This window comes from Strongylocentrotus purpuratus, unplaced genomic scaffold, assembly GCF_000002235.5.
Source record: "Strongylocentrotus purpuratus isolate Spur 01 unplaced genomic scaffold, Spur_5.0 spur5_contig_810, whole genome shotgun sequence".
Classification (NCBI taxonomy): Eukaryota; Metazoa; Echinodermata; class Echinoidea; order Camarodonta; family Strongylocentrotidae; genus Strongylocentrotus; species Strongylocentrotus purpuratus.
Genome location: NW_022145514.1, coordinates 1,009,398 through 1,035,247, shown reverse-complemented (window position 1 = coordinate 1,035,247; position 25,850 = coordinate 1,009,398). Strand labels below are relative to the sequence as shown.

Genomic DNA, 25,850 nt, shown 5'->3' with positions numbered 1-25,850 from the left:
ATTGTAGACATTGAAATGGGGACATTAAATTTTGTCTGTAATTGGTGGCTAGTTTTGTAGGCAATCGGTGGCCTCCACCCCCCACTGAAAAAGGTCTAGCAACGCCCCTGATTGAAACCAGTTCACTTAACTGGAATCAACTGGTACCACTAACGGTTGCTTAATTTAACTGGTCATTAACTGTTTTTGGACCTGGTTTGGACTGGAATATTGACAGGAACTGACTGGAAATCCCCACAATGTATAATTCTGAGGGAGTGTTCGTTTTATGTTTACGCTGTATGCGTACGTACGCAACTAATGCGTTCGATTTCATAATAAACGAGGCGACGTCATTGCTATTTTGGGGTACAGCACGTACGGTAAGTTGTGCCATGGTCGCTGATGATCACGATCAGTTGTCGCAACGACGCGTACGGTTAAGTGCAGTATTTCATCGATCTACAATCGGGCTATAGCTCACATGCAGGAAATAGAAGGTGAACACTGGAATATAGGTAACGAAAATGGAACGAGTCTTCTGAGCTGTAGAGTAGTGGGCGTACCTTGTGTAGTTGTAGGGGGAATTCCAACTTGGGGAGTACGTCGTAACCACCATGTATGTACCACACGCCTTGGCTTGGGGAATTCCAACTCGTGCCCTTTGTCGAATTGATACGGTAAAACCGATATAGCTTTTAATTCATCAACGACGGTTGTTCTGCGCCGCTTGTTGAGAGTGAGACTATATGCTGGAGTTGGAGGAGGTTGACAAATTATGTCATTACTAGATAATTCCCCGTACCAGGCAAGAGAGAGAGAGAGAGAGCGAAGGAGGATCAAAACAAATTGAATGCGGATTTTAAATGCATTTTGAGTGGATCTATTTACAATTACATTCTACAAAACCTACATGTAGATTTTTTTAGGTCTAACTTAGATCTAGATCTATGTATGTATTGTAAATGCAGTCCATATGTTCATGATTTAGACTCTAGACCTAAGCCTAACTAAAATTAAATATAGATCTAAACTATTTCTGTTAAATAAGTATAATAATCAGTAGATCTAGTAATAGCATGGGCTAGTAATTGACACTGAAAAAAAACTCTATTTGTACATAGACCTATGACAGTATGTTTTAGTATCATGTTTTTTGTTGTTGTTCTGTTCATTATAAGGAACCTCTCGTTTCTGCCTATCCCATATGCTCTCATAAATTGCCATTGTTATTTGTTATCACTATCTTGTTTTTTATGAAGAGTGTTGAATAAACTTTGAATTTGAATTTGAAAAAAACCCCACCTAAGTAGGGGTCGACTGTTTCTTTAATCACTGCTGTCTGTCTTTGTACAGTTTATAGCAAACTGTCTGAAACCTGTTTTATTGCTAGCTTCAGAAGCAACAAAGGGTTCCACCCAGATGTTCATATGATCGGTCGTTAGATTTTACACTATTGGCCCTTTGTCAGTGAGCAGTCTATAAGTGCAGCACCATCCCACGCAGGCCATGTCAAAGAAAGAAAATAGAAGTTGTGTAAATAGTATGTGCTTATATAGACCAAAAGATTCAGTCTCTGATAACGACGGTTCTGCTGATCGAGTTAAAACTGCGTCTGGTTGTAGCTGATCGCCTCTCTGTATATAAACATAGAGAAAATGGGTTAGTGGCTTGAGGGGAGGCATGTAGTTTGTGCAGAGAGGTGGGATCATGGGGATTGGTTTGTGTGGTACCCAGGGGGAAGGGATACTCAGATTTGGTTTGGACAGGGTTTGCTGTTCAAGCCTCGAAACCCATGGACCATTATTAATGGTCATTCTTCTGGAAAAAAAAGACCTATATAACGGGGGTATTTAAACAAAAATTCAGGTGTTTGCATGGCAAACACCCAAAAATTGTGGAAATTTTGACAAAACAGATCCATTTTTAATGTTTGTTTTTTTTAAAAGTGGGACCCATGTTTAGGGATTTTTTGTGAAAAAGTTACCCATTTGAGCGGCACACCCCTGTATGTCTTAATATGTGAGTAGTAGTACCCCGCCAAATTATTGAAAGATGACATCACCAAGTGATATGAATCATAAATACTATTACTAGACACATTTTGAGAACTATCTTAACAGATAAAAGAAGAAAGGAAAAAGAGTTTGTATGTGCCAATATGGACTTGCTTTATTGACTATCATGCTTCACTTGTTGACAATGGATTTTTCAAAGTCAAAGGGCAAATATCTTTGTGGGCGGAAAGCTTTTATTTGTCGATTGGGCAATAGCGAATGCTGAGTCATGTGCATGTACTGTGTACATGATAGGGATAGTTGAGTTTTGTTGTAGCGAGTGCTACACAATATATTTTTTGTGAGATAATGAAAAACTGAGTGTCAAATTTGAAAGAACGTACAATTTAAATGACTTAATCTTCTTTGATCAAAATCGGTTCAGAGATGGCTGAAACATCCATAAATATAACTATTTCTAATATTTGTGGGGCACCATAAATATATGATAATTTTGAACAAGCCGTTGAAAAAACAAGATGGCGCTTATTCCAGCCAATGCCAATATTGGCTTTTTGTTGGCTATTAGTTTTTGGTGTTGGTTATTTATGATATGCACAACCAGCCAGCCTGTGTATTGTTCATTTGTTATTATTAATTAATTGATAAGAGGTCACCTTATTTTTTTAAAAGTGGAGCTGAACTGGCATGTTTGTATTTAATCTTTATTTCACACGTTTTATGGTTTAAAATTACCTTCATAGCAATTGTAGGTCCTAAAAGGACACGAGAAATGTCATAAATAAGAATAAGAGCAAAATCTCTGCACTTTGAAAGCATGTGTGGTCTTAGACAAGAACTCAACTATCCCTTTAATATTAACATCATGATTAACATAATCTGTTTCAGGTTCATCCTTTATTGAAGAATTAGGAATTCTGGAGATCCTGTGATAAAGAAGCTACAGCAAAACCATGGAGCCTCATAGAAAAGAACCAAGTTATAGCACGCCACTTCTTTCTCCGCTGATAAGGGGAGTCAAAAACTCTTCTCCTGTTGTAGATGTGAAAATTTTGGACCTTCTTCACTACCAACTGGAGGAGGAGATTAAAACTTCATGTCTGGACAGGAGGATTAGAGTTTCAATAGTGATATTTCAGTCTTTGTGTTCGCGAATCATCTCATTGAAGTGGGTTGTTGAAACAAGCTGGAGGTTGGTTTATGTTTGCTTGGATTTCCCTGATATCTTGAGACTCAATGAAGAGGTGAGTTTACTTGCTTATATTGAGGATGTCATCCCTTTTCTTTACCTGCATATGTTGTTGTACAGCCCGGTAGTCGTACATGTACATGCAGTTGGTCTCTTGGCCTCTCCGCATACATGTCTGATTTGGGTAGAGATTTCGAATGGACTAATAGGTCTTTATTCTCTTTATTTAGTGAAACCCGACCCAGTGACCCAGGGTCCATCATTTTAAATAAAAAAAGAAAATCTCAGACCTCAGAAACCAACTTCCTTTGTTAAACACAATTTTGAACAAAAAACTTAAACCCAGCGTCGGGTAATTTGTTTGTGAAATACGGAGCATAGGGTTTAGGACCAACGGGTAAATTTTAGTTTTCATTACTCCCAGGAAAAACTTAAATGGTTCCTATAGGTTGAACTTGGGGATCAACAGAATAAAGAATATACATGTATATATTTCAGATTGAGCATATATGTTTCTACCTGTTATTTTAGGTAATACGTATAGTATGTGTTTGTGTCAATTAAGTACATAAACATTGCTTCTATGTAATGGGAAGCTGGGTCACTAATGAATAGCAAGAGTACCACGCGAGAAGGCCAAACAGAAGACGTGAAATCTTTTTTTCATTTTACAGGCATGCAGAGATATAACACAAATGGTTGCGCTAAGAGATGCTATTGGCCTGCTATTCAGATATGGTGTGAACCTGTTGAAACCAGATGTATCTACAAGTACAGCCTGGAGAGTCATCAGTTTTGACAATTCAATGTATAGCTCTAAAGTTAACATTTTGAAGGTGAGTTTATAAGACTTATTGTGTACATGTGCTGGTACATGCACAGTGCTAGTCCAGCCTCTGTACCGTTTTCGTTTAGCGCACCCGATCAGCTGATAAAATAACACACCCTCAACGTTGAAAGTAGACCTAGCCATTCCTCTAAATCTGGGTCCCGAATACGTGTGGACGGAAATTTGGGGATTGCGCGATCAGTGGAGAGACCGCGCTGTGTGTGGGGGATAAAAAGAACGAACGGACTGAATCTGGACTAGCACAGTGCACATCTGATAAACAACGCAATCCACCTCTATTACATTGGCAATGTTCTATTGTTCACTCTGTGATTCAGTCAACCATAGGATAGCCTTGCTTTGTTGCACAGCGCCAGCTACGAGGATGCTCATATTCTTGAAATATTAATTTTCAACAGATTTTTCACTTTTCATGAACACAAACCCCTTTTTTTAGGTTTAAGGTTGTCATAGGTCTGGAATGCAATATTGGGGTAAAACACTGCATACACTGATGCATGCAGTATGATGTACATGTATGCCTCTGCCAACTATGGGCAAACTATACCAACAAGTGCAAACATGCGCTTATGATGGTGATGGTATCAGTCTCACAAGGATTTTCCTTGTTTGCTTAATTTTCATAAGCAAAACAAAAGGACACGACCATTATAGAAAGTAAAAAAAAATTTTTTTGTTAAAGTATATGTTAATAAGAGGGTATAAGATTAATTATAGTTTCTTTTTTAGAGGATTTTTTTTTTTTTTTATTCTCTTCTGATTTCTACTCAATTAATTTTGTTTTGAAAAAGGTACATGGTTTGTTGGAAAAAGATAAATTATTCAGTGAAGCTGATACTTACAAATTTTTGTAACTAATATTCATATAGAATAAAGAAGGGAAAATACCTGAATGATATCAAAAAAACACGAACAACATATGAAAAATAATCACATTGCCGTATTAAATTATAAATATATGAATGATTTGTGGTGATTTTTTTATACTAGATACTAGAATTTTTTTTGTTAAAAAGTTAGATTATGATATCAAATCTTTTACAATGATGCCATCATATAAAATATCCTATACCCTGTTGTGAATATTTTTGTTATTACCATTGAAGAAAAGAATAGATAAGAGAAGAGATACAAGAATTTCAGAATACATTGTACCTATTATCTGATGATATTATCTTGTGTGCATTATGTTACCTTGGATTATGTGCCATTTCAATTTATGCCCGAAATGAAAGAAAAGATGCAAGAAAGGTTACAAGAAAAGCTACAAGAATTTTAAGAATACCAATTTTATTACAATAGTGAAGATACAAGAGATTTCAGAATATCGCCCCAAGATGTGCAAATCATTCTACCTCTACTGTCATGGGAACCTTATTTCAACTCAGTTGTATATACAGTGCTGCCTGATAATACAATTTCTGACTTCTGTCTTTTTAATGTTTATTATGTTTAATGTGTTAATTTTTCATCATTTTTTTTTTTGTTTTACTCCTTTTTATTGCATACATCTGCAGGGTCACAAACAAATACTCTATCTGTACGGTTATACCAAAGAATTGAGTTATGGATTGAGCTACCCAGATGCCTTACATACTCCAAACATTGTTACTGTGGCTAAGGTCGCTGCAGACTTGGCTATTGCTTACTTTGAAATTGACATGTACATCTCAAGCTCCCATCCACATGCTGAAAGGATTGGGACAATGATTCAGAGTGCAACGAATAGGACACAAACTTCTAAGAACCCCGATAAACATACTGTCCATGTCTCTCCAAGTTATAGAAGTCACAGCTCAGAAAGTTCAGTTTTAGAAGAGAAGGAGAAGGAGTCCATGTTACATGATGTTAGAAATGAAGACAATCCCCTTCTTAAAAGTAGTTATCAGACGCACGAACCAGAGGGGTTCCCAAAGGTTTTTACTGCACATATGGGGAAGGAGAAGCAGTCAAATATTGAACAGAAACAAGCTGGACAAATCAACATGCAGTCATCATCACAATCATCGCCATTATATAACCAAGGTAACATATATGTCTTTAAATGGTTCATTACATGTATGCATGTGAAGTTTATGTGGGGTATTCATCCGAGATTTAAAAACAAAAGATTCATGTATTTGTTATTTCAGTTTTTTATAACATCCAAAAGGGTTATTAAAAATTTTGTTCTTTGTTAGTGCCTTCAAACCAAGAGGGAATAGGTAAAATGCTCAGTACACAGAGTTCTTATTGTTGATCTATAACAAAGATACAAACCAATGTACATGTATGTATATTACTAATTACTAATAATACTAACAACAATTTATGATAATATGATGATGTTAATGATGATTATGATAAGGATGTTAATGATGATAACAGTAATAATAATAACCAGTATTGCTACTACTACTGCTACTAATAATGACACTACTAATACTACTAATTTTACTACTACTAATAATAATGACACTACTAATACTACTAATTTTACTAGTACTACTACTACAAGTATTATTATTAGTAGTAGTAGTAGTAGTAACTACTACTACAAATTATAATAATACTTGTACTACTACTAATAGGGATCAATGGGACGTCACTCACATGGTTTAAACACTACCTTTCAGATCAGAGAATATTAACTTGTATAGGGAACTGTATTTCTGAATAATTCCCTATTGAACTTGGGGTACCCCAAGGATCTATTTTGGGTCCATGGTTATTCAGAAACTTCATTTACAATTTACCCTTAGTATTTCATTCATGCAAACCTCATATGTAAGCAGATGGCACTGTGATTTACTTTTCTGAAAAATTGACTGAAGGTTAATTATGACTAAACTATGAGCATGTTCAAAGAGTTAAACCACACTTGATATAAGTATGAATGGTCATGAAATCAATAGAGTGAATTTCTTGGAATACTTGGGTGTGTACACTTATGCAGAACTGTAGTGGGGTGTATATATGTAAATCATATTTGTGAAAAAGTTGGTCACATGGTTTCATTTCTCTGTCGTTTATGAAAAACCTTTAATAGAAGAAACTTAAAAATTATATACCAAACTGTTATTCTACCTCATCTAGATTATGTGGACATAATATGGCAGTCTTCCTATAAAAAATTCATTAATCAATTTGTGATTGACAATTAAGCTACAAAATAGAGCAGGAAGAACTATTCTGAAAACAAAGGCTCAATGACTTTTTCTGATACTTCAATGTATGAAATACTGCCTGGGGAGACCTTGAAATCTCGCCAGACATTTCATATTTGGGTATGATGTTTAAAATCCCCAAGAACATGACAACTAATTATTTAACTCTAAACATATTTTATACCCCAAGACCCTATCAGCTACGGTACAATAATCTTTCCGTCCCCAAACCCGGAACAAACTAGTGCAAACGCATTCCCCAACCTATTCACAATTGCACATCTCTGGCCTTATTCAAACAATCTCTTTCGCTACTAAATTAATTAATACCATAAGACCTTAATAGAATTTGTCTTTATTTTCTTTAAATACCATTGTTCTTGTTGTTTTGCTTTGTCTTGTCCCCCCCCCCCCCCCCCCCTCTTCTTTTTCCACTACTTCTTCTTTTTCTTTCTGGTCCCCATGGAAGTCCAGCTGTACTATGCAAGTGCACTGCTAAAAAAGGGCTATCCAGCCATCTCTTTCTCTGTCTTTTTGTTTAATTCGGTGTACATTCTTTCATTTCTTAATGTTGTTTTGGTTTCAATTCCATGCCATTTGATTTGTCTTGCTTCCCTATGTAAAGTGTAAATTATGTATAAGTCTATACAATTTGTTATTCTTTTGTTACTTTCTATTCGTTTTATATGACGGAAATAAAAACAAACAAACAAAATACTACTACTACACTACTACTACTATTACTACTACTGCTGGTACTGCTGCTAATGCTACTACTACTGCTACTACTTCTACTACTACTACTACAGTACTACTACTATTACTAGTTACTACTACCAATAATAATAATAACAATAACCAGTTCTGAGGAACTGCCAGTACAATCTATTACTGAGGAACAGGAACAGTACTTGTTAATTATCCCTCCACCAAACATGCAGAGGATCCTTGTCAAGTGGTGGCATAAAAGCCTTACAACAACAAAAACTATGATCACCAACATCTGAGTATGCTCCATTGATTCAAGGAATAAGGGCTTGGTCTAATGAGATCCCAAATCAATGAAATATAGGACCATGAGTATGCTCCATTGATTCAAGGAAACGCTTACCCAACACTATCTCTTACCTCTCACCAAGTGCATTACATGTAGGGTATGGTCTTGACAACCAGATCTGGGATTCTTGTTTGATTTTTTATTGGTTCTTTTTTATTTTTTATTTTTTTTTGTCTTCTGTATGTACTGTGTGTTATTGACTACTTACAAGACAAATATCTGGTATTAAAGGTGTTCTTATTTTGCACTTCTCAGTCATAATGAATCTAATTTCACATGTTAAGGTTCGGTAACCCGAACATGCAATATTCTTATTTTTACATTGCAATTTTGTGTATGTGATTTCTTCTTGACTGTTTGTTTTGAAATATGGTTCTAGCACTATTACTTACATGTATCTTTAATCTAATGTATTTTTAGATGACTTATATAACAAATAGAATAGAATAGTGCACTATTTGAGTTTAGACCCAAGTCATATGGTGTGGACTTATATATGTTCATGACATGCAATGTGTTTTACATAAGGCCTCCCCATACGTGAGCAAACGTGATTAAGGTTATCATGTGATTTATTTTGTTTTTTTTACCTTGTGATTTATCATCACTTCATTGCTAACACTGAATCATATTGGTGACAGTGTTTGTTGATGTATGAACAAATATGATCAGTCTTTTGTTTACTGTTTTTATTTTGTAAACATCACCCTTGAAACCTGTCATAACAATATTGTTTATTACGAGTAATGGGCAATTCCACGGTAACGGAAGGACACTCAGACAAGATTTTTGAACTTCAGGTTCATACTAAAAGAACTGTTTTATTAGTATAAGATGTGAAACAGTACAGATATAATACCTATATAAGTGCCTTTAATTCTCCCAAAAAAAATTGTCATTATAGTTAAGTAGTTTAAGAATGTGCATATTAATTATCTCGGTAACGGAAGGACATAAAAATGGACATGGTTTTTCCAGTTAATTAGTGTTTATCCAAACTTTGTGAAGTTGATGAAGCTTTCCACTTGACTGAAACACATTTTGTTCCCCATAGTTTAATACATACTAATAAAACATTTCTTTTAGTATGAACCTGAAGTTCAAAAATCTTGTCTGAGTGTCCTTCCGTTACCGTGGAATTGCCCTAATGTTATATGTATAATGTACATATATTGACAATTAGTCATATAGATATTTCTCTACTTTTATTCAGGCAACAATTGTTTTCATGTGAATATGATATGAGTCATTCTCAAATTCTTCACATTATTCTTTGTTGATGAACCTTGATATTCAACCCTACAGATATGATAAAGTTATTAATCAAATCATTGTCATCATACTTGTTTTCAACATGCATTTAGTTTGGTGAAAATACATTATGCATTTAGTTTTTATATTATGGAAATGAACCAATATAACAATGGGCACCATTTGTTTAGTTTTGTTATAAAACATTGCGTTTCTACATTACCGAGAGCAAAGAAGCAACCTTAGAAGAATCTTAAAGAGGAATAACCTGAAACAGATAAACCTTATGTGTGAAGAAGATGTTAACAACACAAATAAATACAAACCATTGGTTGAGAACCTTCTTAAGAATAAGACATATCTAGAAGATCTTATACGATTACGAAACTTTTAAGAAGAGACTTAAGAAGAGCTGAAGAACCTTATATGAAGAAGAAGGGAAGGAAATAAGACCTTACATAGGTCAGAACCTTGAAGAATCATACTAAGAAAAATTTGATATGAGGGATGGCTTTATACCATGGAGGACCTTTCATCCATCTCTGTTCAGCTGACAGCACTTTTTAAACATGAACAGGAGAAAACAAATATTCTGCTTTTGAACAAGTTGGCCATCTTTCTGATATGAAGCTTGCATGTATCTTTACAAATACTTATCATAGCAGATTCTAAATCTTAAATGCATCTCTGAATGCTTATTTTCATGCATTTCACAATTCACACTGAATATTCACTTGGAGCTTTACGTTATCATCTAACCATTTTCTTGATGTTGGTTTGATCTTCAAGTGAGAGTCAAGTTGACAAAATGTGGGATCTGCAAGCAGAACACAGCAAATGTGAGATGCACCATGTGCTCCCAGCCCCGCTGTAAACGCTGTGATGAGCTCTGGCACAAGCATCCTCAGCGACAGGGTCACACACGTCACCAGATCATTCCAGAGGAACTTGAGGCTCCAAGAGTGCTGCAGCCTGATGCAGACATCAGTCAAAGGCATGCTGGTGCACTTGTGCTACCACCAGTCATAGATAAGGCAACCATCAGGGAGACTCGTCTGCCAGGAGGTATTTCTGCAAGGACGGATGAACTGTCTACCATTCCAGAGGCATCTTCGTCCAAGGAAATGACTGTTTTGGCTGGAACTAACGGTCCATTAGACTCGCCTCAACTCCAGCAAGGTCTTGAGCTCATGGCGGAAGCCCCTTCTGTGAATTGTGACTTCTGCAGTACAAAGCCAGGCAAGAAGTTTTGCGCATCATGTGAGGAGACATACTGCCTAGAATGCGATGATAAGCGGCACAGCAATCAACGAAGAAAGAGCCACAAGAGACAGGATGTGACACAGGCATGTATAATGACCCTGTCCTATATACAAACAAACAAGATGTTTGCTCACTCGCACCTATAAGTGCAGGAAAAGATAAATTCAACTTGATCAATCAAAAGTTGTCCTTTAAAGGAAACTTTATTAAATGAAAAGTATAAATGATTACATAGAGGTGTCGTGGACAAGTGGATACGTCGCCGGACTGTCGATCACAAGGTCCGCGGTTCGAATCCCGCCGCGGCACTAATGTCCTTTGGCAAGACATTGATCTACATTTGCTACACTCCACCCAGGTGAAGTAAATGGGAACCGGTAGGGAGGAATTCCTTGAATGCTGTGAGCACCGAAATCGGTAGCCTAGCTGAGCCGGGGTAATATTGGAGCGCTTTGAGCACCTTGCAAGGTGGATACGTGGGCTATATTAATATCCAATATTATTATTATTATTGTAAATGATCACCAAGGCAATTTAATTATTTATTAATTCCATTGTATTTCACTAGAGTGAATTTGCTGGATATCATTTGTGCATCGTTCTAAAGTTTCAAGGATATTGTATATGAGTGATTTATAGAAGAAATTAGTAGTACCTTTATAATTATGATCATCTGGCATTCAACCAGGAATAACTATAGATCATGAGCTGACACGTTTCACTGTTGGATTAATTAAATATATAAGAACACTTCTTGATCAATTACTATGCCATTGCTCATTACTGTGTATCAGGAGTTTGATCAATTGCACAGAGCTTAATATTTCCCTGTGAAAAGAAAACGGAAATAAAACTCCTTTCATATTTAGCCTACATAGATTCGGTTTCTACTGATGTAATATAGCCAAGCAATTAGTATACACAAGTGATTCCTTGAGAAATGTATGCATGAAACTATAAGGGGAAAACCGTTATTAGTAGTATATACCGGTACTGTGTGAAAAGTAGATATACATAATGTAGTTGTAGAGTATATCCGGTACTAGAAGTTCCTAGTTTGTAAAATACATATTTCAAAGTATTGATAATGGTTAAATTATAAGGAAATAAACAATGAAACTTCCTCTAAAAAGATAAAAGATGCATGGTTTTTAATAAGTAATATGTGGACATATATTACTTGCTCTCAAATGTCATACTAGGATATGGTTTGATAAGTATTTTCATCCAAATATATATGTACCGGTATATTGATTTTCTATTTTGTATAACCTTGTTTCTTTGGGTTTTTAAATAGACTCCTCAACCAGGAAGTTCAAGCGACATTCAGGTAAGAATGATTGATCAGGCATAATTTGCTCTTTAATTATTTTTTCATCTTCATCAAGTGTTTATGTACATGTAGTTTTAGAACCCATGTAAGATGTAGCCATCTGTTTATCTCTTCATTTTGCTGTTTTTAAATTATTATTTTGACGTGTGTCATATACCGGTAGATGAAACAGTATTTTCCATTTGAATACTAGAAAAATGTGCTACACATCTCCAGACACATTTCCCCTGTACAGCCTATACATGCATGTCTGTCTAACATCAGTACTCCTGCATACAGTAGTATAGAATGGGTTCAGATATTTAGGGTCCACCAGCATGATTGGGGGCCACAGGTGTTACTTGGTAGATTGAATATGAATTAAGGGAGGTGGTGGTCCCTCTCTATTTGTCTTCCTATTTTATGCCATTTGTATGTGTGTCAAGGGGGGGGGGGGGACATATGCCCCTGTACACCCTCACTAAAGCTATGCTTCTTCCATTGCAATGGCTGTTTATGAACTCAATTTGAACTGAATGAGTAAAAAAAAGAATGGTCCATTAAATTCCCTGAAAGCTGCACATCCGTTAAAGGCATCATTGCGTGTATGTTGTAAGTCTCAAAATAGGAAATCTGTAGATGAAGCAATCTCACACTTTTGGAATTATCATGATTAGGTATTGTGCAACAATGTTCAAGGCTTAAAGGAAGTGGGTCCTAAGTTTTTATGTGCAGAAGGCCAGAATTCCCTGGCACCAGACTTGATGGAAATACAAGTTTCGCACACAACAAACCCTGAGTTGTATCAAGAAATGTCCCTCTGGTGAGGGAATAGCAAAGCAAGTTATTGACAACACCATGTTATTGGGTAACACCTGGACAGTGTCAAATTCCCCATGAGAGCCCACTCCTATGTGTCTTAATATACATTGTATATTCCACCATTGAGGGCAATGGACATTTGATCAATGGAGAAATTACTGAAAGAATACAGTACATGTGCATTGCAATATGAATCGTCTGTAAATTGCACTGATGTAGATACATGTAGATCTGATACTTACTTTTGTCATTGTTCACATCCAGGAGGGGCGGATCCTTTTTTTAATATTTTGCTCAAAGGAGGGGGGAGGGGGTATGTTGGTTTAAAAAAAAAAAAAATAGATCTCACTACCCCCCCCCCCCCCCCCCCCCCCCGCTAAATCGGCCAGTTGGCCGATATTGGGCCCCCTCCCTTGCCACCACCTGGATCCCCCCTGTTCACAGCTACTTTGATATGTGGCATTAGTCAGATAACAAATGCACAATAATTCCTTTAACGACATGTAGTTTCTTGTCCTATAATCATATGTGAACTTTATCATGATTATAGTGCAGAAGTGCAGATAAAAGCTAGGTCATCTTATCAGTAAAGTAACCCCGAGGGATAAAATTGTTCTTTGTACCTGGAAAGGGGGGGGGGGGGGGAGGGTAGCAGCTGGTTATTTGTCATTGTATTCATGAATTAACATTAAATGGTCTATTCAAATTCATTTTATCGATATGAAATCTTATCAGTTGTAATCTCTCATGACCAAGGTTCGAAGGAAAATCATATCTCCAGGGCCAGATTACTGAAAGGAGCCATATGTTATTGCTGAAATCTATACATTATTTTCATTTCAATCTGCTTTTCATGACTTCAATGGTTGCTTTGTATGATTAAAAAATGCCTGAAATAAGAGTGGACCTATAAATGTCGAATATTGGCAACAACTTAATTTGTCATGTCTGGAAGTAGGGATCAAGCAAATCAAATAATGAAAGATTCAGAAGGATATTGTGATTTGGGAGGATATTGCAAGTCGGGGGTCTTTCCTATACTAAAAATACTTTATGCGTAAGATGAAAAGGATATGTTGATATTAAGCAGATTGCATCAGCTGGAGTTTGGCCAGTTTGGTGTGACTCAGGGGGGGGGGGGGGGGGGGGGGGGTTGAATCAGAACTTCAGAAGCTGGAAAAAACCGTTGAAAATTCTTCTTTAGCTTTAAGTATATGATAATTTGATGGGCCTGCAATCTTATTACTACCCCGGCTTTAGCCAAGCTAACGTGATATGGCCTAAAAGTAAGAAAATTGGTTAAAAAATCATTTGTTATCAAGAGAACTGAAGGCTTTCTTTCTCACATGTTTTTTTTTCCTTTCATTATATTTAATCATATGAGACATTGAAAAAACATGACATGAAACAAAACTTATTTTGCTCATCACATGATCACATTACCTCTGAGTGAACCTCATGATAACCTTGGGGCCAAGCATATGACCTTATTTTGCCCAAACCCTGTTGTCGAGACTAAAAAACAATAAAATACAAAGACACAGAACCGGCTGAATTGCCTTGCTATAAAGAGATTTCGCTATATGTATAACAATGTTCTTTAACAAAGGTCCACTGTATTACTCAATTTTCTATTTCTATTTCTATTTTCAGACCATGTTGCCAGACCAAGACCCTTTTCAGCTGCCCAAAAATGTGGTAAGGAATAGATGTTTCTTGTGGATGTATCATTACAGATAAAGGCCAAATACAAAAAAGGGCAAAAATCTCTATTATATTAAAGAAGGAGAGCATGGTACTAGTAAGATTTAGGATAATTATAGGAGGTGTTTTAATCTGATGTGTACACTGTATTTGAAAATTGCCTTGTAAACATGATAGATAAATATATCTGGCAGAAAATAGAAATGAAAATGAAAACACACACAACACACACAAATAATACATTCAGATTTCAATCACGTATATTGCAGCATTTCATAATTTTCTGACCCTCGATTGTAATGATTGTTTCGTTGAATTCTCAAATTGGTTGGGGGGGGGGGTTAAAAAACCCAGGGATTTTGTAGCATTTCGCAATTGTTATACATTCTACTTTTGTAATTGGACTCTTTTTTTGTACTAATTGTTTTGTTTAATTGTCAAATTGGTCGGGGTGGGGCATAAGAGTAAAATGTATGCAGGTTTTTACTCTGCTGCACATTTGGAAAAGCCAGGAATGGGAGCCCTTGCCCCCTATCTATCCAACCTCCTGGATCTGCCACTGAAAACGTTTTTCTTCATCCTCAAACAAGGGGCTTTGAGGAATTTCTTTTCTTTGAACAAGGATGAGACTTTGAAATTTCACTCAAGTACTACATATTAAAAAAACTTAATATGAATTATCGACTAATTTTTCACATAATGTAAGCATTAACATGTATTATTCACACATGATAACTGCAGAAAATGAATTGTTAGCATCTGTTTATCTTACCACTTTATTTTGTATTATTTATTTTGTATTTGCTCTTATCAGCTCACCATCTCTTCCACTGAACCAGAAATACAGGTAGAAATCTGAATAATGAAGATTTCTTGTGTGCATATACTCAATACTCATAATACTTTATAACTGTAAAGTTTTACATGCATGAAACTTTTGTCAGTCTCATGAATCATGGCTTTTCAAGAAAGTTTAGTTTAATTTTGAGAATGTTTCTTGTGCTACGTCATTCCCACCTAGTCTGAGAAACGTACCCCCTCATACAGTGTATGCATAGGGCTTTACTTCATGTATTACTCTTTATTAAAGTGAATGCCTGTCTGGCTCTCTACATGGAACATTCAGTGTATTGTATTGAATTGAATTGAATTGAATCAAATTGAATTTAGTGATTCATCTGAAATTCTTTTCCATTGGTTGAACATTAACAAAGATTTTATATGTTTCTTACCACAAGCAGTGCATGTCGCATGCATGCACTTCAATAATACAAATGTACACCTATTCTGAGATGCCCCTCAGAAGAATTGTGCATGGGGGGGGGGGGCTCATTGTGAGTATGTATCACCACTTCAATTCTAATTTTGATTTAATTATGGAGAATTGTCTCTTAAATTTCAGCTGTTTTGTTCTTCCTCACCTGTTAATTGATTGTAAAAACAGAGTAATTTAAAAACACATTACAAACCGATAGAGAATGAAAAAAGTAATTAAGGAAATGGCAGTTGTCATTCACTCCCATTCACTTGTGGATGGCTTTTCCATATTGCATTTACATTTTATACTGAAGAGCTTGCACCCACTATATGGTATATTTTGTTATACCTACATGCATGAGTTGCATATTTGTTTATATTAAAGCAAATATTGAAATGGTATATAAAGCCAATATTGCATTTGAACAGTCGTTCTGTTGACATTGTTTGATTTTATCACATGCTAATCTTTAATAAAATGACAACAGCTCGTGATTTGAATAAAAGCATTGGTGTAGACAGGGGAGAGGAATGAGGATCTGCCCCCCTGCCTCCCCAGTTAGCTTTAGAATAATTTGTTCATGTCCAATAGCTTGCCTTATATATTTTTTTTATACTTTTTCATGTTTTATGTAAACTTTGTAATCTAGATACACATATATAGATGTATAGACAGTATGTCTGTCATATGATATTTAAAATGAAAAAAATGATGTCTTCATTTGTAATCATGTTTTATGTTTATAAAATCATTTTCTCATGTTTAGGAGAATATGATGTAGAAAATGCTACAAAACACATTATTATGAATGATTCAGGTCATTTTACTTTATTCAATTCATTTCCATCTTTAAATGAATGTTCAACACATTGAATAAAAACATGCAACTCCACAGAAAGAAGACAGCTTCCCAGGTGATCTAATTGTCATTATTTATTTTCACCCAACACTGGCAGAAATTCTTTTTAGTAGAGATTGCATCTTAGTATGTATCTGCATGTGTTTGCCCCCATATGATTGTATTGACTAGAATGAAAATTAGATTAAACGTCTTGGAAATTGAGATCGTCATGTTCGGAATTAAGCAAGTTATAGAATTCCTTCCTCATGTGTGATTAACGTATTTGAATATGTAATGGAAAAAATACAAAAAAGTCTCTCCTAAATGAGTCTCTTAGTTTTATGTTAAAACATATCCTATGCGTGTCCTTCCACTGTACGTAACCTTGGTTTTTAGTTCATATAATCAGTGTTAGTATTACATTGTTATAACAACCATCAGCGCTGACAATCATCATTGTGGAATTACTGTATAGTCAACTTCATCAATATATATTTGTCAATTATATTACATTTTTATCTTCTAACATACATGTATTTACACATTATGCATTATTTTGTTTGTATACCGGTAATCTTATGAGCTTCACACAAGCATGTGAAAAATGGGTTAAAATGTGGTTTAAGGGAAACATCTATGCAACTGAAACAAACTTCTATTTACATTTTGTATGAATTAAAAATTATTCAACATGTCTTTTTCTAATAAAAAATCAACCTCAAAATCATCCTCTCTACTAGGAACTTGATTCATTAGTCTCAGACTACTACTCGGTCCCTGGGGAACCTGCTGAACCTGGTGATGCATCATACTTCACCAGTGAGGAAGATCTTGATGTCAGAGCACCTCCGACTGATAGTTATCGTCAACCAATGCTGGGTGCAGGCGTACCAACCAAACAAGGACACAAATCACCCGACTCTGAGAAATCACCCTATGTAACTCCACAGGACATCACTGTCGGTGGAACAAGCAAAGAAGCTGATTTCCAGACTGAACTTGGCATCATCACCGCTGAAGACATTGCTACCTTAGAGAAGTTATTTAATGTACGAGGTCTGAGAGAAAATGAAATGGATCCAATTAAGAGAGCAGAGCTGATGCGAGAAGAACAGAAACTCACAATGATGCATGAAGAATTGGAGAGGAAGTTGATAGTACTTCAAGGTCAGTCATCAGGCACTCAACGGGCTAGTCCACAGAAGGTTCCAACGGGTGCTGTAATTGCTGCAGGAGCTGCAATGACCATACCCCAAGGCAAGGTGATTCCTTCTGTGACTTCAGCAGGAAACATGGCTTCATCCACCAGTCCCCGAGAGATCAGGCAGCAGATCCCTGATCCTGCCAAGGCACCCAAACAGAAATCCAGAGACATTCTCCAGGATGACCAAGAAGGATGGACCTGTCAACACTGCACGTTCCTCAACACCAACATGGAATCAAACGTCTGCTCAATGTGCGACAAGACGTCCTTCCTAAAGGCCAAGATCCAGCCAACAGTGAGATCGAAGGAAACAAAACCTGAACAGTCAAATTCTAAGGTGGAGATCCAACCTCTCACTAAAGTAGAAAGGAGGAAGAAGAATGCAGAGTATTATCAGCAGCTAGAGGCAGAGGTAAGACTTTTGATGACACAATAACTTCTGAGCTCACTGTGAAACTTGATTGAACCATCTTAATTTTGGAGATATTGAGTAGTGGCACTCTTTCATATTTTCATGAAGAGGGTGGGGGCCGGGGGGATAACATGCATATGTTTTGTACACCAGAGATCTTTTCTGCTTCTGTAATATTTATTTTCTTTTCATAAACTGTAGGACACAGATGAAGGATATTTCAGCATGAGAGAGATGAAGTTTGTTTCCCTCCTAAAGTGAAAAGCTCAAGTCTGTCCCTGGGTTGCATATAAAACAGACGAAATAAAACAATGTGTACCTCCCTATCTCCTCTTGAGGAAGACTAAATAACCCTTAAAGGTAGCCATTTCCAGTACATGGTACATGTACCCATTGTAGGATGATAGTTGATGATGTTGTTAATGATAGGCTTCATCTTAACGCTCTTCCATTCTTGTCATTCTTGTGTCCTTCACATTTCCTTATCTTTCTTCATCATTCATTATTTGTGATTTTCAGATGCTGGCTGAGAAACAGCATGCCAAAGAGGAATATTCCAGAAATCCTGGAAGCCTCCAGGCTGACCCTACTGGTCAGGAACCAAAGAAAGCTGTAGTGAAGTCCAGACCACTCTCTGATACTGATCTCTTGGAACTTTCTCAAGCAATTTCGAGTACCGGTAGCTTCACCAAGCTTGGATTTGAACTTGGATTTTCTCATCATGAGCTGAATCGACTAAAAGTGAGGGATCCAACAGGAACCATCGGGGCAAGCACCTATGAAATGCTGAAGATGTGGCAAGGTGATGTCAGAGGACACGAGCAGAGACCAAAGCTGAAGCAGGCCTTGGTGAATGCAGATCTACGTGCTTATGTTGATTTTTTTGATGAAAACAGGTTTACCAAAGGACCAGGTAAGGCCTTATCATTTTAAGGAAACCAAGTAACAACCAATGGTCCATTTTTGTTAATTTGAAGTGGGGTTATTTTACTTGCAAGGATAATCATCAAAGTACAATTATTCAATGAGATATTAATGTGCAGGTACTCATTTTGAAGACAGTATAGGTGCTCTATAAATGTAATTTTGTTTCTGGACACTCATAGTTTGGGATTTACAGAGCCAAGTAACTTTGGTTATTCTGTAAACCTCTTCTCGATATCAACTCACAGGTTGTACTTTTTTATGCCATCATTGTGTCATGGTACCTCACAGTTGCAACATTCTGTGTGTTTCTCTTGAATATCACTAACATCATTTTCTTGTCTGACATTAGATGAACCCAGGGTGTCTTCAACGAGAACAAAGGCAGTACGTGACGGTATGACTCCACCTAGCATTATGTCCACACCCAGTGGTATGACAACATCTGGTGAGGTCTCAGATGAAGACCTTTGGCTACTCTCAAGGGAGATCCCAGTCGACAAGATACATGACCTTGGGTTCGAACTTCGATTCCCATATTCAAAAGTACAACACCTCTTGCACATGCACAGGATGGATGCACAGGATGCCATATTGAACATGCTGCAGGAGTGGAAAAGTCGGACAACACGTGCTGATCAACGCAGAGAGTTGAACAACATACTGAAAGATTCCAGTTTAGGGGGACTGACTGTAACTGAGGCTGTTTCAAAACCAAACAGTGAGTTTGTGATCTAGTTGATATAGTGGGCAGTTCTCTAGTCTACCTATGCAATGACTGAATGTAATGTTCAAGCCTGGTCCTATATCTTGGGTAATGACATTGAAGGTTGGCTCCTTGACATGATTAATCATAATCATACTTAGTGGATACTTGACACAAACTGTAACAAAAGCTAAAACACACACACACAACACACATTGACACAAATGTGCGCACCCTCGATATAATGCAGTTCTGCAGTACTACTGAATGACATTAAAGTGAACTTGAAGCCTCTTCACCATCTAATTTTCCATTCACAATTTCCTTTTGTTTCCCAGTCGAAGCCAGGGAACCCAGAGGCATCACTGATATGGAGTTATACGAGTTGGCAGACTCTCTCAATGCTTCCAACATCACACACCTTGGGTTGTATCTAGGGTTTGGTATGGCAGCGATAACCCGCTACCAGCATGAAGCTGCCCTGGGGTCACCCAGGGAAGGAACCACAAGGTTGCTTATGGACTGGAGAAACCATAAACCTGAGATCGACCAGAGAGAGTTTCTTGCAAATGTTTTGTATCAGATCGGGTGTGAGCGCCTTGGAGAGAAGATCAAGAAGTATTCAGGTGCGTTTGTTGAATATTTTGTTCCCTTGTCTGTTTGAGCTGCTGTTCTGCAGGGCATGGACCATCTGCTCAGAGCCAGAAGGACATTAATTATTCTACAGGTTAAAGCCCTTCTGGCAGTCCACAAAGACATGCTCATGTTTTCCGTCCGTACGTACGTCTGTACGTCCCATTTTCGTTATTGCGATATCTCACTGATTGATGGATTCCTGCCAAACTTGGGCCATGTATGTATCTTGCAGAGCTAATGAATTGATTAGATTTTGGGGTCATGAAGTCAAAGGTCACAGGGCTCATTATGTATGCAAAAACAGCTCGTGATTACATTATCATTAGAACAGATGGACAGATTACCGTCAAACTCAGGACATGTATGTATCTTGCTGAGCCAACGAACTCATTAGATTTGGGGGTCATGAGGTCAAAGGTCATGGGGCTCATTATGTATGCAAAAACAGCTCGTGATCGCGTTATCTCAAGAACAGATTGATGGATTCCTGCCAAACTTAGGTCATGTATGTATCTTGCAGAGCTAAAGAATTTAGATTTTGGGGTCATGAGGTCAAAGGTCACAGGGCTAAAAATGTATGCAAAAACAGCTCGTGATTACATTATCATCAGAACAGATGGACAGATTTCGTCAAACCCAGGACATGTATGTATCTTGCTGAGCCAATGAACTGATTAGATTTGGGGTCATGAGGTCAAAGGTCATGGGTCTTGGGGCTCATTATGTATTCAAAAATAGCTTGTGAATGCAATCTCATTAGAACTGACAGATGGATTACTATCAAACTCAGGAAATGTATGTATATTGCAGAGCCAATTAACTGATTATATTTGAGGAACATGAGGTCAAAGATCAAAGGGTCATACATGTATATGAAAAGAAGCTTGTAGTCACAATTTTCTGAGAACCTGTTATGGATTACAATCAAACTTGGATTTTTAGAATTGCTTCTGTTTTGGTTTGTAAAATTGCTCTATGACAGAGGCATCATTTTTGACTGCGTGCAGTCGAAGGTCCATCTAGTTTACTTATAGTACTGCCAGGGTTAATGTATGTGGTGGTTGATACCTACGTTAATTCCATCTTTTCCTGTCATTCCTGTAGGCTTTACACGGCATCATGATACCTTTGAGGAGAGTCTGCTGCAGCAGCAGCTGTCCCATGCCACAAGCTTTGGGGACCTCTCGTACTTGAAGGGCGAGGAAAAGACGAAATATGAAGAGATGCGCACGGCATCGTTAAACCTCATCGCCGAGCTAAGGGTATGTACCGTTTCCGTTCTTTGACTTGATATGATTCTTATTACGTGAGAGATGTGATGAATGTAAGAGTCCTTTGTCTGTTGAGAGCCACAAAGGTGTTAACTTGTATCATTCTACATAAAGGTAATGCCCTTTTGCCCTCAGGTGATAACATACAGGACTCAGATTTCATTTTTTAAGTCATTTACTGGCAGTTCATTAATAGCTGTTCATTGGAATTTTAATATTTATTGTGATTTGCATTTGGTTGTCATTTTAGTGCCATGCCAAGAAGAGCATTGACCAAAACCATTTCTTGAACATTCTTTCCTTTTAACTTGCACATGGGTGTAGATTTCGGTCTTATTTCACATAATACAAATTCTGAATGATTGGCATCTACATCTGCTCTTCAATTTTCCATTAATCATGCACGAAAAAAATAATTCTTCACCAAATGTAGCTTTTTTGAAAGGTATGTGGGATCTTATTTAATCAGAAGGTTGTCATTTAATGGGAAAGCAGTTTGGTAAATTTTTGGGTTTTTTTGGCACAAAATGTAAATGGATTGTACTTTTCAGGGCTCTGTTTAAGGATATTGTGGTAGAGGGAAGATTGATATTTCTACTGTCTTAATTTTGTTAATATGTGAAATTTGGAAGCTGTATGCATTGTCAAACATGTTTTGATACATTTATGCAAGTTTTTGCACGTCAAATTTTGTGATTTTCAATGTTTATGCTGTTCTTTCTTCAGCACAATCACATCAGGACTGACCAAAACAAATTATTTAAAAATATGCTGCTGATACACGCTTGAAAGTGGCTGCCAAGCTAATAGATGCATTGAATGGCACTGACTAAAAGGTGTAATCATATTATGTGCCTAAGCAAAATGATTATCTTGATTTAATAATTAAAATCAATCAGCCTCCTACAGCCTGTAAAAAAACTTTTTATAATAATTATTTTGTTTAGCCTCTGATGAAAAATTTCCCTGTTACCTAATCATAAGAAATAAGATTTAATGGATATCATTTATTTTCTCAAATAGGCTTTTGTTCTAGCTTGACCTGTGATTACTCAGTGAACGCTCAATTTTCTTGTCAGAAATCAAAATCTCAAATTTAATATACACCAGTTGCAATGGTCATGAAAAAAGATCTTGCATAGCTGGTCATTATGTTTTCATTTCTGTGATTGGAGTCAATCAAGCAACAACATATTAATATTTTGCCTTTTAAACATTTATAGCAAGAAGACATAAAAGAAAGGGGATAACGGATAATCTGTGTCGATTGCAGGCATACGAGTTTAATAATGCTTTTCTGTCTCTGAGCATATTGTATGCAACCTTTTAGAGAACTTAATCTTTTACAAACAGCCCCTTCCTTCCTAATCTTGTTCAGCTGTACCTCAGGTTATAGTTTCATAATTTCAAGCAAAATTTGATTTGCAATTCTTTACTTACAAATGTACATGTACATTGTACCGGCTTCCTTTTCTATCCCAATTAACAAATTGAATTTTCAGCATTTCCTATGAATATTTCTATTTGTAGAATAACAGAAATAAAATTTGCAGCGTTTGTACTAATTGGATCTGGTTTTAAACAAAATGCATTGCTACGTTTAGTTTAAACTTTTCCCATGATAGAAAATATTTAAAATGTACCAATGGAATGATATGGATTTTACAATTGAAAAACTAAATATACACATTGCATACTTGTAAATATAATGGAAAGGATTACTCAAGAAAAGCATGACATGTACAGCATGAATATGTTGCACAAATTGTATGACCTGTGTACCTTTTACTTTCTCGTATATATTTCATAAGATGTGAGCTTGGTGAGACAAAACCATTCAAAATGCATGACAAATCAAAATCAATCCCCATTTTTTTTATTACATCAGACTTCAATATTACATTTATACCTACAAATATAAACGAAATTCAGTATATTCCACCAGCAATATTCCTATTAACCTTTTCCTTTCCATATGGTTCCATTTTAGTACCAGTATCTTTGTAGAAAAGTCTGTAATCTCTTCATTTTCTGCCATTGTTCTTCATATGCATATTTTAAGTGACAAGTGAAGTGTTTATTTATTTATTTGTTTTAATTTTCATATTGTGATGTACAGTGTTTCTTTTCTGTACCCTTTTCTCCCCTAACTTTTTCATTTATTTAATTTTGCACCTTTCCCAATTATAGAGGTGCAATGTTCAAATACCCGGTAGAGGTATTTGCAGGTAGGCCTATGTTTCATAAATGGCAAGATCAATGTACATGTAAATATATATATCCTGGAGCAAAAAATGGCTGTGTGAGTCTGCAATACTGTTTATGATTTTTGTCTCATATTTTTCTCAATCATTTTGTTTATTTCGCTTTATAAATCTGTTTTCTTGTTCCTAACATCTCCTATTACATCTATTCTAGCCATTCAATTCTTCTTTATCCATCCTCTTTTTTTATCTGTTCATCCTTTTCTTCTCCCTCCATCCTCTTCGTATCCGTCCAGTATTTATATTTGGCTATTCCATTCATATCTTTCCATCCTTTCCTGTTCATTCTTTCCTGATCTATCCCTCCTTTCTCATCAATCCATCCTTTTATCTGTCCATTCCTTTCTGGTGTGCCTTTCCTTTTCTCATGTTTCCATCAATCTTTTTGTTATCACATCTGTCCTTTTTATATCTGTCCTATCCAACCCATGTCTTCCCCAAGTACGTTATCTCAAATTTAGAGCACATTTCTTTGGTTAAACGGGTCACAGCACTTAGTATAGTACTGCACTTGTTATAAGGTTATAGACAGGGATTTGTTAAATTCATTTTGCTGTCTATACAGCAGTGTAGCAGTATCTCATTAAGATAGCAACCAAGGCATGAGATCTCATACATGTACCGGTGTACCTGATATATGATGAAATATGTTCCAATCATAAATTGAGGTTATGACAATACAAGGCTATGTGGACATAAATACAAATGGAATCCTTTTTATTTTGCCTTTGTACTTAATGGAGGTATGCACACTGTATATATGAGATGGTACACACGTTTAAAGGTTCATGATCTCTGGAAAGGGAGAACTATTTTACGTGTAATTTTTTAGAAAGACTATTGCTTCAACTCTTGAAAAATTAAAATCAGCTGCACATACTGCAAATGACTGAAAAATGAGTCAGAAAATCAAACACAGGGAGGAACTTGAACCCACAGGTAGTCTTATTGATAGTCAGAATGAAATGGTTTGTTTGTGATTCATGAAGTCTATGACATGGATTAGAGATGAAATGGATGTATGGTAGGTACCCAGATAGCAGCTGTTGTGGTTCAGGTTCAAATCCCTCCTGGTTTGAATCATCATTTTCTTACTTAAATTTCATTCACTTGTGCAGATCTTGCAGCTGATATTTACTTGGAGAACCACAGTTTCTCAAGGCTCATTCACATGTACCTGCAGTAAACTGCTTTTTCTGAAGCAGATTACCTGGGCAATTAATAATACTGAAGATAGCAAATTCTGTTTTGCCTGGGAAGCATCATCAGCTTCAGTGCTGTTCTTCCTGGTGGTCCTCAAGTTATCATTACCCCAGCAATTACTAGGTACCCATTTACACCTCGGTAGGGAGTTACGAATCTGGATAAATGTCTTGCCAATGGATGTTAGTGCTGGGCTGGGATTTGAACCCTCAACCCTTGGATTGAGAGTCAAGCGAATGAACCACTATACCACAATACCTTCATATGTGAATAAGCCTTTTAGAAAATTCTTACATGATAAGACATTATGAAGATTACTAACACTTATATTTTAATTTTGGTTTGCAGTGACTACTAACAAAATGACATCCATTTTCTCCCCTTTTCCATGGATGGTATTCCCAAAATTATGTTTTCTCTTTTTATTTTAGTGAGAGGTACCTATATCATTCCATGTCATTACAAACCCAAATAAAAACAAACATTACATTTCTGCACATCTCTTTGCGATTAGTTTGACAGCCATCTTTACAGGCACCC

The 25,850-nt window shown here is 36.5% G+C and overlaps 1 protein-coding gene across 4 annotated transcripts in view; it reads left to right on the top strand.

The window, feature by feature from the left end:
• The first annotated feature begins 369 nt into the window (after positions 1–369).
• Positions 370–25,850, top strand: part of LOC100892326 — a 41,743-nt gene continuing 16,262 nt past the window's right edge. Inside the window, exons 1-13 of one of the 4 annotated variants that reach the window (XM_030977949.1) lie at positions 370–497; positions 2,886–3,241; positions 3,861–4,022; positions 5,554–6,061; positions 10,280–10,836; positions 12,051–12,083; positions 14,541–14,585; positions 15,406–15,438; positions 17,431–18,306; positions 18,826–19,219; positions 19,583–19,951; positions 20,275–20,562; positions 21,677–21,834. In XM_030977949.1, coding sequence (XP_030833809.1) covers positions 2,951–3,241; positions 3,861–4,022; positions 5,554–6,061; positions 10,280–10,836; positions 12,051–12,083; positions 14,541–14,585; positions 15,406–15,438; positions 17,431–18,306; positions 18,826–19,219; positions 19,583–19,951; positions 20,275–20,562; positions 21,677–21,834 — 3,714 coding nt within the window. In that variant the 5' untranslated portion in view covers positions 370–497; positions 2,886–2,950. Of the gene's footprint in view, positions 660–2,885; positions 3,242–3,860; positions 4,023–5,553; positions 6,062–10,279; positions 10,837–12,050; positions 12,084–14,540; positions 14,586–15,405; positions 15,439–17,430; positions 18,307–18,825; positions 19,220–19,582; positions 19,952–20,274; positions 20,563–21,676; positions 21,835–25,850 lie in introns of those variants that run through there. The other 3 variants (XM_030977955.1, XM_030977958.1, XM_030977966.1) reach the window with 3 other exon arrangements.